General features: G+C 51.7%; 3 protein-coding genes across 3 annotated transcripts; 2 read left to right on the top strand and 1 right to left on the bottom strand.

The window, feature by feature from the left end:
- Positions 1 to 2,080: 2,080 nt before the first annotated feature.
- On the top strand, positions 2,081 to 5,230 carry T069G_02830 (uncharacterized protein; the record flags this gene model as incomplete). Its single annotated transcript, XM_056170040.1, has 2 exons — positions 2,081 to 2,681; positions 2,733 to 5,230. The coding sequence occupies 2 exons, from the start codon at positions 2,081 to 2,083 to the stop codon at positions 5,228 to 5,230; spliced, it is 3,099 nt and encodes a 1,032-aa protein (XP_056030932.1).
- Positions 5,231 to 6,595: 1,365 nt separating this feature from the next.
- Positions 6,596 to 7,550, top strand: T069G_02831 (uncharacterized protein; the record flags this gene model as incomplete). The annotated part of the gene is made up of 2 exons (XM_056170041.1): positions 6,596 to 6,649; positions 6,939 to 7,550. The coding sequence occupies 2 exons, from the start codon at positions 6,596 to 6,598 to the stop codon at positions 7,548 to 7,550; spliced, it is 666 nt and encodes a 221-aa protein (XP_056030933.1).
- A 3,723-nt stretch (positions 7,551 to 11,273) lies between these two features.
- On the bottom strand, positions 11,274 to 12,384 carry T069G_02832 (uncharacterized protein; the record flags this gene model as incomplete). The annotated part of the gene is made up of 5 exons (XM_056170042.1): positions 11,274 to 11,597; positions 11,653 to 11,848; positions 11,904 to 11,950; positions 12,011 to 12,085; positions 12,142 to 12,384. 5 exons carry the CDS (start codon positions 12,382 to 12,384, stop codon positions 11,274 to 11,276), a joined length of 885 nt encoding a protein of 294 aa, XP_056030934.1.
- Positions 12,385 to 13,187: the final 803 nt, after the last annotated feature.

Genomic DNA, 13,187 nt, shown 5'->3' on the forward strand with positions numbered 1-13,187 from the left:
AAGTTGGGCCCATTGCGATGTGACAAAGATTTGAGTGGCGACAGAGCATCGGGGCATGCTTCTTCCTGAATGGTGACGAATATCGCTTGCATGCATGCTGTGGAACGGGCGCATCACCAAACCTACCGCAACATCCCCATGTCATTCCTTTCGGTCGGCTATGTGGGAGCCGGGAGTTGTGATTGGGGGTACCTGTCGCCTATCAAAGTGACCAGACGGGTGAGAATATACAAACGTCTGGGGGGTTTTGCCTCTGTTTCTTCCTTCTTTGTGGCAAAATGCAGGCACACGTACCTATGAAGAGGCATCCATGGCATGTAAGGGAGAGATTGGTGTAAATTAACATCAATATCAAGATTACGAGCGTCCAGGACCTTGTGGCTGCGCGTTTGCTGAGCCGTGCCGCCAAAACAAGCAGCGCTAGACCCGGCTGAGACATGACCGTTTGCCCCAAGACATTACCGGACCTGGCATCCAATCTCTGAGAGTTTCCCATCTCTGACCACGATTGCTTAGCGCGCTGCAAGTACAGTAGAGAAGAGACAGAGTTTCACATCCCATGCTGGTGAATCAGGGGAAAGCCCGCCTTCTCAGACACGCAGCTGGGTTGATACACCGGGTTTCGGAGCTGAACATTGATTGAACCGCACCAGTCCAGTGCTTCGAGGTATTAGATTTTGCAACAGGTACGGCACTCATAGAGTATTATGTACGGTACAAAGGGGACCCAAAAGGACGTGGAGAAGGGAGGCCTGGTGGAGTAGACCGGCGGTTCAATCGTCGAAGCCTTGTGAAGCCATCAACAAGTGAAGGGGTTGCGAGAGAGAGAAAAAAAAACAATTCGAACCTTGAAAAGTTTAGTCGCGGCCCCCTGGCAAAGTCCACAGCATGCAACTGAGCCCGTAGGCGGTACCCCTGCCGTGGCTGCAGCCGTACAGGCGGTGCTATTGGGCGCTAGGCAGTGGTTAGTGGCTAGTGGCCCGTAGCCCAGGCACGACCGCTAGCATGGAGGCCATCACCAGCTGCCGCTGTGCTCAAGCCCCTTCTTGTCATCGCCAGCATTTGATCCCAATTTCTACCCTTGCCAGGCTCGCACGCTTCTCTCTCCACTTCTTTTTTTTCTCCTCTTCATCCGCTCACGGCTTTCAAGGACCAGCATTGCCCTCTTTCTTCTCTTCTCCCGCAGGCGATAATCTTTGGTTTCTGCTCTTCTGTTCACCACGCTCATTCCCGCCAGCACGCTGCGAAAAGCAACCGCTGTCTCCGACTCTGTAACCGACGCCTGCGCCTTGTCCATAAGCTGCCGCCTCAGAAGCATGCTGTCCGCCGCTCTGTGATACCCGACACTCCTTATTCCAATTCGACCGTCTCACGACTTGTATAAAAGACCACCCCTTTTGAGTGGCACGTCCGAGCGGCTGCTCCCCCTGTAGTGCCATCGACAACCAACGCGCGACACCGCCCACTACTACTTTGTACGAATTCTGCCGTGAGCCTATCCTGCAGGTACCCGTCGAGCGTGACGCACAGCGCGAACTGGCTCTCGGCATCCACAGTCACTACCAGCTATCTCGACGGATTCTACTTCTGCTACACCTCTTGAAAAGGCATCCTGCATTTGATAGGAGCTCTGTTCTCTCTTTTTCTTCCGAGCGTCGTTTACGAGACTGTCTTTTTCCCCCTTGAGGATTGGAAGCGCATTGATCCTGCTGTTACCCATCTGGTACGTCAAATTTACTGTCTTTCTCATAATCTTCACCTTTCGAAGGATGCAACATGCGATATAGCATCGCGCAAGAAGGGGAAAAAAGGGGAATATAGAGTGGCCCAACTTGCATCAAGTAGGCTGATAATGCTCCTCTGGTTTGGCCCACCACCCAAGCTACGGCATGTTGACTGAGCCCAATCCTCACAATCACATGTATCTTGGTTACGCACTTGATATCTGACATTGCTGTAGTTCGACTTGGCACGCGATACCTGTCAGTGGTAGTGGATGAATTAATGACACGATATCCGACACCTTCGGCATCATAAATCTTTTGCGAAGCTTGCGCTGTTTGCGCCCAGTTCGATCAAGATGAACGTATTCCGCAACAAGAAGAAGGGCAAGGAGGAGCCGGAGAGCGTCCGGCCATCTATGGAATCCGAGTCCTCCAGCCCCTTCCGCATGTTTAGCAAAAAGAAGGGCCAGAGCGATGATATCAAGCCCGATCTTGACATCAGCACCGCCCTGCCATCCACCGATGATTTCAGAACCAGCTTGCTCATGACAGGACTCTCAGCTCGATTTTCCATGCTACGCGAGCAGGATGATCCCACAACCAAAATGGGAAAAGCTAGTGATGACAGCGTGCTCTTCCCTCGAGGACAATCCAATTGGGGTCTTGGCGGAGGTCTACAGGACATCGCTGAGGTCGAGTCGATAAGATCGCCCTCCATCTCTCGCTTGGATGGCTTCAACATAGATGATGCCACCGGAAGCGTCATGAACCGGGCCAAGCCAGTTGATGGAAACAACCTATTTGGCGGCCGACAAAAAGTCTACAGGCTCCCGGCCAACGGCTCATCAGGAAAGGATGGTAACATGTCCAGCAGAACGCTTCTCGAGGATGATGTGGGTCTGTCGGCCTTTCAGAAATGGCGACTGGCAGAGAAGGAAAGACAGAATGCTGAAGGAGGCGAGTCCAATGAAACAGAATATCACGAGTCTCAATCAGAATTCCAATCAGAGCCACAATCAGACTCTTATTTGGAGCCGCTGCAAGAGTCTCACTCGGAACTTCTATCAGAGTCCCGGTCTGAGACTAGCCGACGGCGAGAGACAAGCTCAACAGTTTCATCAGTTGCGGCTCGCTACTCCACCGCAACCTCAGTTACCTCCCAAGGCGCACCGTCCGTTAGGGATTCTCAGGTCACCTCGTCAGCTTCCACAGCTTCTGCGGAGCGTGTTCTTAGGACAAAGCGCCTGTATGAGCAAGGTCTCAATCGTGACCTTCACGACCAGCAGTCGTCGGCCGTGTCTAGAATGGACTTTCTATCCAAGGGGCGCCCCTTTGCGTCTGCGACACCGGACGTATCAGCTTCACCAACTGCCAGCTTGTTTGGTGATCGCATGCTTGACCGTCGACCGATCCTGGCAAAGGCTAGTGCCCCCAACCTGCGGTCGTTCACACCCAGCTCTGCGTCGCCTTCTCCAAACGAGCCCAGCTCCAAGTTCCCAGTCTCTGCTACCAAGTCGAGCTTCGGAATTCCGCCCATCAGCCCCCCTATGAGCGAGCCTGAAGAACACCCCCTGCTTACAATTCAACCCAACGATAGAGGCAAGGCCACGGCAATGGGCGTTTTTGAGAGACCTGCTGAGAGATATGACGACTCGACTTATGCCCAGCGACAAATACAGCTTCAGCAGGGACGAGAAACTCCCGTTAACAACCACCGCTCCATGGAATCTAGCGCCTCTGTTTCGGACTCCAGGTCACAATCTTCTTCAGCGATGCAAAGGAAGCCACTGGAGAATGCCGAGCCCACTGCAGCCAAGACCGCTGCTTCCGAGGATCCATCATCCTTTTTTGATGACAGCGACACCTCTTCCGTCCTGAGCGGATTGTTGGCTTCTGGGAACCCCCCAAGACTCTCTGTCGAAAGACCTAATGATGGCGACCACCCAGCCTTCAAGAACTCCGCCATCCCAGCTCCCCTTTCGCTTGGCTCCAGAGTATCGGGCGGCCTTTCACCCTCGCCCAGTCCTATGTCTGGGCCCCCTCAGGACTCTCCCACACTGCCAGGTAACGGCTTGAGTGGTATGGTGCGGGCACATCTGCGTAGCGACAGCAATGCCTCTTCCATATATGGCATGCCACCACAAGAATCAGAACAGAGTACAGTACAGACCACGGTGCAAAACACGTCGCAGACCGGTTTGGCCTTGGATTATGACCGTAGCCCCGGTTCAGCGCGATCGCCTGGTAATGCCCGAGCAATGATGTCTCGGTCTCCTTCTCGCCACAGGACTTCAAACGACGATGCAGATAGGGAGGAGGAGGACGAGTTTGCTCGTCATCTTGCAGATGGCGCCCGACGCGTCCGCGAGAAGCTCGGCTCCATGGTTGACCCCGAGATGGATAAGCCCTCTCCGACGGCAGTGCCATCCTTGGAGAGCCTCAAGGACGTCCCACCTCCGCGGTCGAACGCATTAGGTATCCTAAAGTCGAAATCCAGCCATACCTCGCTCTTTGATCGCCAACGCGACCAGAGCCAACCAAGGGCCATGAAGATGGTCATGTCATCGACCTCGGGCAGGAACATGTCACCCTCTGCATCTCGGAGAGGATCTGCCGAGAACATGGACGATTCGCGCAGAGGTCGCTCGACGCAAGCCCGAGAGCGACCATCGGAGGATGGAGCCTCAACAGATAAGGAGGAAAACGTCCATGTTGGTCTGAAGGCCTTCCGTCAAGCACGACTCGAGCTCCAGAAGATGAAGGATCTAGAAACAACCCAACGACCGCCGGAACGGCCCCCCATGGGTTCGCGAGTAGGGTCTCACGACGTCGGCGGCCCACCACCCGCCATGTTTAACAGGAAGGCGCGTGATGAGTCTCGGCATGGCAGTGGTTCTCGGGCAACCTCCCGAGCAGGATCGCGAGCTCCGTCGGAGAGAGAGAGAAGCGGATCAGAAGCAAGCAACGCTGGCCCACCTCCGCTTCGACCAATGCGGCTGAGAAACGGATCGAATGCGTACGACGATCAGTATATGCCCGTTAGTCCGCCTGGCAGTGCCAGGAGTGCTGGTGGCATGAGGCAAGGCCCCCCAAGTGCTCGACAGCGCCCTCCTTACGAGGCTGGGCAGCCATCCCCGATGGCCTCTCCCGTCGGCATGGGTACGCGATCTAGAACCGGCAGTCTGCTCGGGGCCACGGCCTCCACCCCGAACCTGTTGTCGAATGCACCTGCCCCTCCGCTGCCACCAATCAACCCCCGGCGCAAAAATGCCCTCGGCCGAGCCAGCGAGGACGACATGCAATCGCCGCGGGTCCCCGGAGGCTTCCCCGGCCCAGATGACTCGGACGATGACACGCTGGCATCACGTCGACAAAAGTTGCGCAAGGCCACAAGCGAAGGCACCAGCTTGAGATCACGAAACAGCCCTTCCAGCAACGGCGTCAGACCACCCATGCCTCCTCAAGGAACCATATCCAACAACAGATTTCCCGGCGGTCTCTTCTGAGGTCGTCATCACCTCTTTCTCTCCCATTCTTTTTGAAGCATGACTACCTTGCGTGTCATTGCTCATTTTTACTTACTAGTTGTGATGTCCCCATCTAGCCTGGCAAGGCAAACGAGTAAAGAACGACAAAGATACCTCCAACAATACATCGACATTGTAATACCATAACGGCTGCTCATTACCATACATGCGTGGGTGCTTTGAGCTTATTCTGATTCTCTTGACATTTTTTTGTACTTTCTTACTATTTTCTTTCCCCCTTTCATCCTCTATGATGCGTGCTGATTGGGGGATGTAAATTCTTCGGGAACTTTTGTTTCTTCTCATTTTATTTGATTTTTCCTTTTCCTCTGTAGAGAAGCGGTTTGGAGGTGGACAGTGTATCAGGCGGGACTTGAAATCATAATCATGGCGTCGGGATTTGCTCTTACGAAAAAGAGACTAGTCAAAGGAATCAATTCACATGGAAAGGTATACGGGGTGGGGTTTTCGGGAGAGCAATATGAGGCGGATTGGTGCGGAGAAGTTGCACTAGATGTAGTACTATCTGCGTTGTACGCCGTACTTTAGGTGAATTGAAGACGAACTAAGATGATGAAAAGAGGTGTGCCTATTTTGCCTGTTTAGCCGTGTAGCCGCTCATTGTGCTTGATGGATTTTTATTGACGGCAATCGGAGTTATAGCAGTTGCTCGCCTGCTCTATTACTCCGAACTCTGGCAAGAGAGTCTGTCGTATGATCAATAAATCGGAGAAATACTCGTTCTACAAGGCTTAGGAGTTGGAGTCCAAGAGGCAGTGAGGCGCCTCCAGCTCCTTTTGGGGCTTCGGGCAACGCCTCACGACTCCCCGAGCTGAAGCTAACGTTACGTCGGGGCCCATCGGCTGAGACAACACGATTTTAGTGCTTTTCGGTGTGTGACTTAGTGGCTTGGGAATAAGGGCGGATTATTGTGTCTCTTTGTTAGGTTTTCTTATGCTTGTGCTTGTGCTCCTCTGTGTCCTTCTTACGTGGGGGAATAGTGAGGTGGACTAGCTCGAGTGGGAGTGGTTGTTCCATCTTTTTTTGGGGTAGATTTTCCGAAGATATATTATTTTGCGAGGTGCAGCTCTTTTTTCTCAAAGCCTTTCATCAACTACGAATATCTTTTGGAGATACTGAATAGCAGAGCCTTTTGCGTTTCAAGTCTTTTGTCCTTTTGTGCAGCAACCCTTGGTGCGTTTTTCCTTTTCTTGTTCCCATATGCTCTTTTGTCAATTGAGCATAATTGCCCATCAAGAGGCGGAGGCGGGGTTCGAGACAACTTGCTAAGCCTCGTTCTAGGTCGTGTTCCAAGACAAACTTGGAGAAATAAGAAAACCAGCCATGGCGTTTATTCGGCCGTATAAGCCCTCTGACTTTGAGGGCATGTCGCACATTGTGAGTCCAAAACCTTCTTTTTTTCTTGCCGTGCCGTGTTCGTGAGAAGATACCCTTATTACCCCATTACCCCACAAACTTCTTCGCCCAATGTCACTTGCTCACGCCGAAATCTCACGGTGACGGCAAGCTTCCGCCATGGCAAATCTCACCCATGAGCCGCCTTCAACCAGCCTATTCTTTCGCCCATCTCTCATATGCTTAACTTTTTTTTTGTCCCCTCGTGATCAATAAGAAATTTGTTGTCTCTTTCTCACACTCTTCGCCTCTTTCTCTCCCCACCTCACAGTGCCGCGAAACGCTCAATCCTGCTCTCCGTCCCTCCGTGCCAGGCCGTCGCCTCGCCCCCTATTGCTGGACTCACCAGTACACGCACCTCTCGCCGACGACATGCTTTGTGCTCGATGACGGCAACGGTCGGCCCGTGGGCTACTGTGTCGGATGCCCGGACATTCCCGCCTTTGTGGCCGCCTACGACTCGTATACGAAGGAGGTGCTGGATGTCTCGCCTGAGATAACGCGCCCCGACGATCTGGAGCTCAAGGAGCCGCTGTTCTTCGAGGACGGGAGCATCAATGAGGTGTTTTTATCGCGGTTGGCGTATAACCCGCAGCTGTTGCTGATTGATGGTAACGCCGATTTGTTGGAGGAGTATAAGGCGACGATGCACATTGATTTGCTGGATGAGTTCCAGGGCAAGGGCTGGGGGAAGCAGCTCATCAACAGTTTCGTGGAGAGCATCAGGAATGTTCCGCAGAAGGATGGCAGCGTGAGCAAGGGTATCTGGATCGGCGTGGCGGGGGATAACGGCAAGGTGCTGCCTTTTTACGAGAAGCAGGGCTTCAAGGTGAAGCAACGACCTGTGGAGAGCAAGACCTTTTTCCTGGTTAGGGACTTTTAAGGATGAACGTAAGGAGATTTGTAGACATAGATGAAGGGGTACGGTCGACGTGTACTGACGAGTAACGATTTTCAAATTGAACTTTTTTTTGTATTGATTTTTTGACTGTTTTCTTTTTAAATAATCTCCTTAAGCTATTCAATCTGTCCCAGTAAATCGATCAAGTAAACCTGACATATAAGGAGCATCGGGCATTTTTCCGTACATCGAATGTCTGCTCATTTTTGTTTTCCAGCGGGGTGAAACAAAGAAAAATGACGTTGGTGGTGTGGTTTTTCCCCAACAAGTCGTGTACATGGTGGTGGAGATGGAGATAAGAAAGCGTCAATCTGCCGCCCATGATAATAGTACAAGGTTCCCGCGAACAACCATTCCGTAGCCCATGAATTCCCAAATAACCCAAGGAGAAGACGTAAAGAAGTGGTGAAGAAGTGGTGAAGTAGAGCAGAAGAAGAGAAAATCCAAAAGATGCGTTCGTCAAGATAAAATAGATAAGGGTATCGCACAGGAGCTCTGCTCCAAGAAAAAAGAAGCTGAATCGTTTTGGTCGTGTACAATAAAAACTGTCGATGCTCAACGCCAACCGGACTAAGATTTCATTTCATAAGGTGTGGTGTATTGGAAGAGTGCTGGCGAGGGCGTCAGTGGGGGTATTCGGAATGATGAGGATGATGTCGAGACCAACCTTTTGTGAAGCAATTAACACATGGGGCAGTGGGAGCACTGCTTGTGGCCGCATCCAGTGCAGGTCGTGCTGATGACAATCATGCCACCGCATTGGCAACAGTACTCGTAAGCGGGCATGTTTGCTGAAGTGGAAGTGGTTTGAAGTTTGAAGTGAGAGAGCTGATGGCGAGATGTCTGCCTTGTTGGTGCAATATGTTGTGATATTCTGAAGAGAGTGTAGAGTGTAGAGTGCGTAGAGAGAAGTAGGAGCAAAAGAGTGAGGAGGGGATGGGGAGGAGGAGGAGCAACAACTTATTATAGTTCAAACAAGGTGTCTGAGATGGGTGGGCTGGCTAAAAACTGTAACGGCAAAATGGGAAGCATGTTCAATCCAAGGTTACGGCTTTTACATCAAGGTATTAGTCCTAACACGAGTAAGACATGGTTAGTACGGGACGGGGCACAATGAGACCGTGTCCATGGCTTGCCGCCTGAAACATAGTACAAGCATAATAAGCTCCAGTACAGGTTCTCTGCAGAAAAAGCCTTGGCCAGGCAGCGGCAGCCTCCGATGTTAAGCTGTTGGCCGTGGCTCACGGAACTGGTGGGACCCCAATACAATATCGAGGAGGAGGAGACAGCTGCTGAGGAAGATGGATGGATGGACCGCCCATCGGAGAGATTGATTGGCGAGACCGGCAGATGGACTGAGACGGCACCGCAGCACTGAGACAAAAACTTATCGGGTTCTGATGACGCATTTCCATCTGTCATGAGCCGCATCAGGCAATTGGAGAGCTGCCATAGGTGGGATTGGGGATGTTGCTAGCTGGAGTGGCGCGACACCAGCAGGGATGGCGATCTGCTCTAGGGCATGGGGTGCATGATGATTGGGCCGCGGGGCCATCGGGCGAGGCCATCTCGCAGCAGAAGACCCAAGACCCCTAGATGAATGTTTTTGGTAATTCGATTTGATGTTTTTTGATGTCGATTCTTCTTTTGCCATGTGATGTGTGTACTACTTTATGGTAGAAAGAGGTTTGAAAATACCTAATATTGACATTCAAAATCAAGTCACAGCTTTGGTAGTACTCAAGTACTTCGTACATCCCCCGGAGTGCCGCCGACAGGGCAAAATTCTGCTACTTTTCGCCTTCAAGCTTCCCGACTCTTCCCGACATTGCACATAACAAATCGTCAGAGCGTGGGATGCTTTTACTCCTCCCTCAAAATCTTGTGCATCGCATGACTCCTCAAAACTCGGCGACAATGAGGCCATCAGCAGGCAGGCAGGCAATCCCCCACGCCCAAGCGGCCAGAACATGGCTGAATAGTCAGAGTTTAGGGTTTCCTCAGGCCTGCTAGCGGACGAGGAGACGTGCGGGGAAGCTCAAAGCACAGGCAAAGTGGCGGCAGGGATAATCTACTACGGTACGGCTTTAATGGTGATGAGCGGCTGCTGAGGCATGCTGCATACTGCATATTGCCTGGGGCTAATGGATATTACTTTGGTCTCCGACGTGCGCTACGGGGGACTGACTGCAGCTCTATGCAGGCAGGTAATATTTCCTGCCGTTCAGTCCCATGTGCGGTATGTGCCGTCGAATCCAGCCCAGCCAAAGTCGAGTCATATTGAATCCTTCTCCGTCTCAGCCGGGCTGCCTTTCTCACGCACCCCAGGTGGCGACGAGTCGTCATTCCGTACGAGCAAGTTGGGTCTCAATACAGCTCTCAAGAGAAAAGGAAGTATAGTACATAACACGATACACACGAAAAAGGCCCAACAAAAAAGAATGAAACACAAAGCGTTAAGCAAGGTGGAAGGGATCGACGACCTGGCGGAAGCCATGACGGATGCTCGCAAACCAAGGCAAAAAAAACTCTGGGCGTGTCTTGTCACGAGCTAAGGGGCTGTAGTTGTGGCAAACCCTGTCGATGTCTGCAACCTGAACGCGGCCCTCAGCCAACCCGCCCGCCAGGTTCAGTCGTGGTGGTCTGTCGCCGTCGAAATTATTCGGAACACCAACTTGCCATCGTGTGAGTGCCAGGGGGTGCCGTAGCGCGTCCATTCTAGGCCATGGAAATTCTAAGGCCAGCGGGGCAATCCGGGGAAGCGATCCTGGTCTCCCAATCTACGTCACTGCAGCCGCCGAAATAGCGTTCTTGATTTGATGTTTCCCAAGTGCCAGATCGCCGCGCAGCTGTGCCTCCTGAGTGGCAAATCACGAGTTCCCGTACGCGACAAGTACCATTTGCAGCAAAGACGCCGTCCCGGTACTTGGATAATACAAGGCAATATTGTAGGGCTTCGCGATGGAGCTCTCAACTACGGCTGATTGACATGGTAAGCCCCTGGTCACAAGCACAAGCTATTCTTGGCTTCGATGGTGGCGGATTGATGCCCACAATGCTGCTGCAAGAGCAAGTGTAAGTGGATTGCTGCCATAGAGTATACTGCCTGGCTGCATCTCAGGTCCAACCGATTGTCCCGCATGTGCTGCGATGTCCAAGTTTATCACATATCACAAGAAGCCCCTCTGTCAGAGGCTGTAAGAAGTCTCGATTGGGACATTGGCCTTGTGGTCTTTGCCGTCGCCATCGAGTAAGCAGTGCTAAGCGACATCTTTCGGACGCAGACTCAAATCGCCGCTTGAATGATTCGCCGACTTCAGTCCCTTCATCCCACGCGGGTTGCGCGCGCTCAAATGCGACCTTGAGACCCCTCTTGATGACTGTCGATGCCTCGGCCGGGGGGCCAACTTCTAATACGAGCCCAAAGCTCATGAAGGAGGTGTCGTGCCGCTCACTTTCGGAGTTAAACCGGGAAGAAGGACGCTCGATTTGATTCTTCCCGTCGAATATCATTGGATCATGCATGAACCGGTGCTAGCCTTACGAACCAACCCATAATGTGCTTGCTTAACTCCATTAAAGCCTGTATTTCGAAATAGCCTTGCAGGCACACACACATCTGGTGAGCAGATGCCGCAAGAATGAAGTGTAATTACATTAATTCGTACCATCATGAACAGCGAGCCCTCTCCATCTACGCCCTTCTCAAGGATTTATATACGTCGACGGCATCACTGTCGCACCCGCAAAAGTCACCTTTTTCAACTTGTCCACGTCCACCCCATGCAGTATACGCACATTCACCGGATGAGACTCCTTGTTTCTCCCATAGACTTGCCGGGAATGCTTACTCAGCGCTCGGACCTCGTCTCGAGAGAGTTGATTTCGGAGGTCCGTCATGTTGATACCGCAAGTGCGGCAGAACGTTTTGCTCGTCAGTCCTTCGGCGAATGTGTAGCGGCCAATGGCATCCTCGGACCCTGAGAGGACTACGTTTTCGGGCCTGGGGGAAAGCCAGATATATCCGTTCTAGAGTTTCAATTTAGAATGATGAGCAGCTTGCACATTGAAGGACATAACTAACCCGAGAGCAGATGCTACAGTTGCATACAACTACCACCCCTTCGTTGAATTCATCTAATGGCTTGCATGAGAGAGCCACGGTAACTGCACCGCAATGACAGCTTCCAGTGTATAACTGGCCTCCCTCAACATTTGGCGGGATCTCTCCTTTGTGTTCTGGAGGCAAATACTCTGCTCCAATCTTGGAGTTGAAGATGCTGTTTACTGTTACTTTCTGCTCTTCGCCTAGTTGTACCTGTCAACATAACTTACTTTCTTCGTTCCAACGGATTCAAGTCGACATTCTGCAAGGCTCGTGTCTATCCGTTCTTGTGAGCAATACGATCAATCATATGAGTTGGATCCTTGCCACAACTTACATTCAGTAACAATTTCAAGCGCGGGGGACCATTGGGCATCCTTGAAAGCAAACTCGTTGCGCATTTAGGACAGAACTATAACGGAGTTAGCAACTCCCGGATGCCTATCGTCCATTCCTGGCTTTGCGTACCTTGTGAATCTTATTTCCCGCTCCAAATGTGTAAGACCTGAGTTTCTCCTCGGTTCCCTTCACGATCCTAAAGTTGCTCTCTGCGTCTGTCAAAACGTATAGGTTTCCCGTGCGGCTGCAGAAGCTGCAATCGCATTCCACGACGCTTCTTAGTTCGGGGAGGTCGACTTCGTAGACGAAGTTGCCGCAGTGGCAGTTGCCTCGATATGTGCGCCGGCTTGGCTGGTCTTGGGCCACCGTCATGATGAATGTGGGGATACAGAGTAAAGCAATGCCGGCTATGCTGAAGGTGATGTTGTGCACGAAACTCTCTGCTATGAGTATCGTATGAATGAAACAGAAATGCCTTCTACCTAGAAAAGGTGAGGCTTAATCTTCCCCCTAAGGCGTGCAGGAAAAGAGCTTCGTTTCAATGGGAGCTGCGTGGTGTTTCTTTTCCGACCTGTTAAGTCTCTTGTAGTTGTTACAAGCAAAGACCCCTGTCTCAAGACCTTTGGCCAAAATTAGTGACTTGCTCTCTTAAGCCACTTCCCCAACAAAGGATGGCTTGATATGCCAAATTAGTGTTAGATTTCGTGAGCTGCCAGACTGTTTCACTCCTGACTAAAATGGGCCAACGTAAAGAGAAACGTTGAGCGCGCCAAAAATGGCAGCCCGGTGATTCTAACTGTGCCGAAGTGGAGAATTAGATCCCGGCCAAGGTCCAAGTTGGTAGTAATGCAAAATATGGTCTCCTTGGAGGGCGACGACCCGAAAGACGAGGATAACGTCGGTGTTCGTATGTTGGAGAGCTTACTCAGAGGACTGATGAGATGATATATAAGCAAGAGATTTATAGCAGGTTAATGATTCTGACCGCTTGGAAAGGGTGAGCTGCGGTGTGAATATGCACGATTGTACATAAGACCGAGGCATCGCTTCCACGGATCCTACAAACATGCACCTACGTTCTATTGATTGCACTAGGCCGGAACAACACCACGTTGGTAATGAGATAAGGGAAAAGCAGCTGGCTGTTATTTATCATCTAATGAGCTCAGCAGCCG

The sequence above is a fragment of the Trichoderma breve genome, chromosome 2 (genome assembly GCF_028502605.1).
Source record: "Trichoderma breve strain T069 chromosome 2, whole genome shotgun sequence".
Taxonomy (NCBI): domain Eukaryota; kingdom Fungi; phylum Ascomycota; class Sordariomycetes; order Hypocreales; family Hypocreaceae; genus Trichoderma; species Trichoderma breve.